Source organism: Corticium candelabrum, chromosome 1 (genome assembly GCF_963422355.1).
Source record: "Corticium candelabrum chromosome 1, ooCorCand1.1, whole genome shotgun sequence".
In the NCBI taxonomy this organism is placed as follows: Eukaryota; Metazoa; Porifera; class Homoscleromorpha; order Homosclerophorida; family Plakinidae; genus Corticium; species Corticium candelabrum.
In genome coordinates, this window is record NC_085085.1 from 12126443 (window position 1) to 12129484 (window position 3042).

The 3042-nt window shown below is 41.7% G+C and overlaps 1 protein-coding gene across 1 annotated transcript; it reads left to right on the top strand.

The window, feature by feature from the left end:
- Positions 1–295: 295 nt before the first annotated feature.
- LOC134190551 (thrombospondin-type laminin G domain and EAR repeat-containing protein-like) lies at positions 296–2944 on the top strand. The gene is made up of 3 exons (XM_062659004.1): positions 296–409; positions 1610–1649; positions 1725–2944. The coding sequence occupies exons 1-3, from the start codon at positions 332–334 to the stop codon at positions 2762–2764; spliced, it is 1158 nt and encodes a 385-aa protein (XP_062514988.1). The 5' UTR covers positions 296–331; the 3' UTR covers positions 2765–2944.
- The last annotated feature ends 98 nt before the right edge of the window (positions 2945–3042 follow it).

A 3042-nucleotide genomic window follows, 5' to 3' on the forward strand; every position in this document is an offset into this window, starting at 1 on the left:
TAACGAGACTTTTATTTTTTCAATCGACGTTTTCTGGAGAGAAAATCGACACCGGAAGTATCAGACTTGTTTAGGGAATGCGGTTCCGCCCCTCCAAGTGAAAATACGGTATAGAAGTCGACAAGAGGTAGGGACTGGCTCTGCGTGTTGGCGGGACTTCCCATAAATAGAGAGTCGTGTTTAGGACTTCTACGCGCTGCTCACGTTCCCGGTACTAACTGCACGTGATCGTTACGTCACAGTCACAGTGAAGTAGGCTGTCTACTGGCAGTCTGCTCACAACTGAGTCTCGGTCACACGCAGAGAGGGAACTTCGAGCAATACCGGTCTCATGATTTTGCTGCTGATTTTGCTGCTGTTGAAAGCGAGTTTCACGATGAATCTGTCGCTGTATCACTCATCAATTCAAGTAAGACCTAGGCGTAGGCACCGCTGGTATCTAGCCAGTGCGGCAGGCGCGGATACAAAATTTTTCGAAAGAAGGGGTCCAGTTGTATCATTACCACGCCCCGGCCTAACAAGGTCAATCTGTATTTGACCTACGGAACCAGCCAACTCACTTCAATCTGTATTAGGGTTAATTTCTTAGCTTATTCATTAGATAATTATAATTGCAGGCATATGAGTTTAGAATTGAACGAATTAATTAACCATCCATCAAAACAATAGTGTACGTTCACTTTGATAACACAACAAATGAGTTTTCGGTTGCGGTGGGCGTGTCGTTGAAGAGGAGGATCCTGACCCAGTACCCCTCCCCTCTAACCGGCTCTGGTGCCGTCAATTTGAGCTGCTGTGATTGAGAGTAATCATTACTAGCTTGATCAGACTAATAGAAAATCTAAAATCTTTTACTGACTTACAGATCTAGGGACAGAGGTATAGAGATATAGACATAGGTAAGACTTTGAATGAGGTGCTACACCAGAGTGTTGTTGTTGTGTTACATGCATGCATCTCAGTACAGTGTATAAAATTAATAATAAGTTCAGTCTGATTTTTGTCTAATTAATGCCACAGTCTCCTACACAAATTTGTGCCCCTGGACCAAACCAGGTTCCTACGTAGACTCGACCTCCCGGACCCGTGTAGAGTGAATTGGCGCTACACGGGTCTGGGAGGTCGAGGCTAGTTCCTGCACCAGTGTGAGACCGTGCTACAAGTGTCTTTCTTCTTCTCTAATCGTTACCTCATATTCGCTTGGAATGAACTTTACCTTTATCCACCCTGGTTTTCTGCACTTTGGCTAGAAATACGTAACACAGCTGTAGGGAAGTTTTTCGAAGTCTCTATAGGCCAATTAATTAGAGTATTTTGGAGAATGATAATGCAGTGAGGCAAGGACGATTCTAAACTTGGCTCTATAGACCTACGCGTAAAACAAATTACTTGCTGAAATTGCACGCAACGCCTTTGACGTGTACTGGCCAAGACTTCCATAGTTTCTAAATTATTTTCTAACGGTTGAAATTGTCTTTCCTGTATCTTAGTGGTACGTATTAATATATTATTGTTCTAGGTTAGATAATTAAGCTAATTATTGTTACTCTAAAAATTTCTGCTACGTTAAGTTTAATGACGCATACACGTCTCTTTTCTAAAATTGCAGACTGACGGTTCTACAAGAGCTCAAGACGACCACATTGAAGGTAGATAGATATTGATATAGCGGTTTCATTGCTTCAGGTACTATTTAGGCTAAACTGTCCATTTTCTATGTGAAGGTCTCGCTTTTTTCGAGAAAACTACATCTTTACCACCTGCTAGCATCATGGACGCCACGTCTTTCAAACTTGGAGATCAGCAGTTCCTCGTCATTCCCACTATATTAAACGCACACAAAGGTGGATCTACTCCGTCATATATATACAGATTTGCAGAAGGATCGCTACACAAATATCAGGCACTCACATCACAACATCATTACAGTAGTGCAAGTGCAAGTTTCGAAGTAGCAGGAAATGTCTACCTTGCTATTGGCCACTATCAACATGACTCGTCGACCATTTATCAATTACAGGGTCACAGATTTGTTCATTTTCAGCACGTTTCGACTAATAAGTTTGTTACGGACATAGAACACCTTCACATGGATGGTCACGATTACTTGGTGTTCGCTTGCTATTACAGCAGTCAGTCGCTATTAGTCTTCTTGTGGAATAATGGAAATTTTGAGTTGTACGAAACAAAGCAGATTAAAGGATTTCGAGATGTGGAACATTTTGAAATCGGTGGTGAACATTACTTGGCCGCAGCCAGATACAAGTCGGGTTCTTCGGGTAACGTCGATTCCTATATCTACAAATGGACCGGAGTTCATTTTGCACTTTTCCAAACCATTCCCACAAAAGGAGCATTGAAATTCAGTTTTACTCGTATTGGAAAAATGTTATTTCTAGCCGTGGCCAACATGGTAGACAGCGACAAACCAGCTGACCAGCAGTTCAAGACTTTGTCCGCAGTTTACAAATGGAATGGAAAGAAATTTGAAGACTTTAGATATCTCAATACAACTGCAGCTGCGAGTGTCAGCTTTGTCAACATGAGACACCACAGTTATCTTGTAGTTGGAAGCATCTTGGCAAATGGAATATCAGTCTACAGAGCTGAAGGATCGGGATTCCACTTGTATCAGAGAATTCCTAATGTCAACGCCACTCATACAGAGTTCATTCAAAGCAATAATCGCACGTACATGTTTGCAGCAGGTGGCTTATTTGGAAACAGACACGTTTCCAGTGTCTACGGATGGATGGAGTCGTAAGGACACACGAAGTGACGTTGACTTTGAGTTGTAAATGATTGCTAAATTTTTTTAGTTTATTACAGTGTGAGCTAGTGTTTTGTCAATAATCCAAATCATTTTTCCACATGTACTCAAATTTTGGGTTTGCGTATACAGTATATGGTTCAACAATTGCAATTGCAAGTTGCTGCGAATGAACCTGGCTATCTGTCTGTGTTCATGCGTGTACGTATATATGTATGTACTATCTAGTGAATACAGTTTGGGCTATACACATGTCGTAAGCAAGCTGGTAG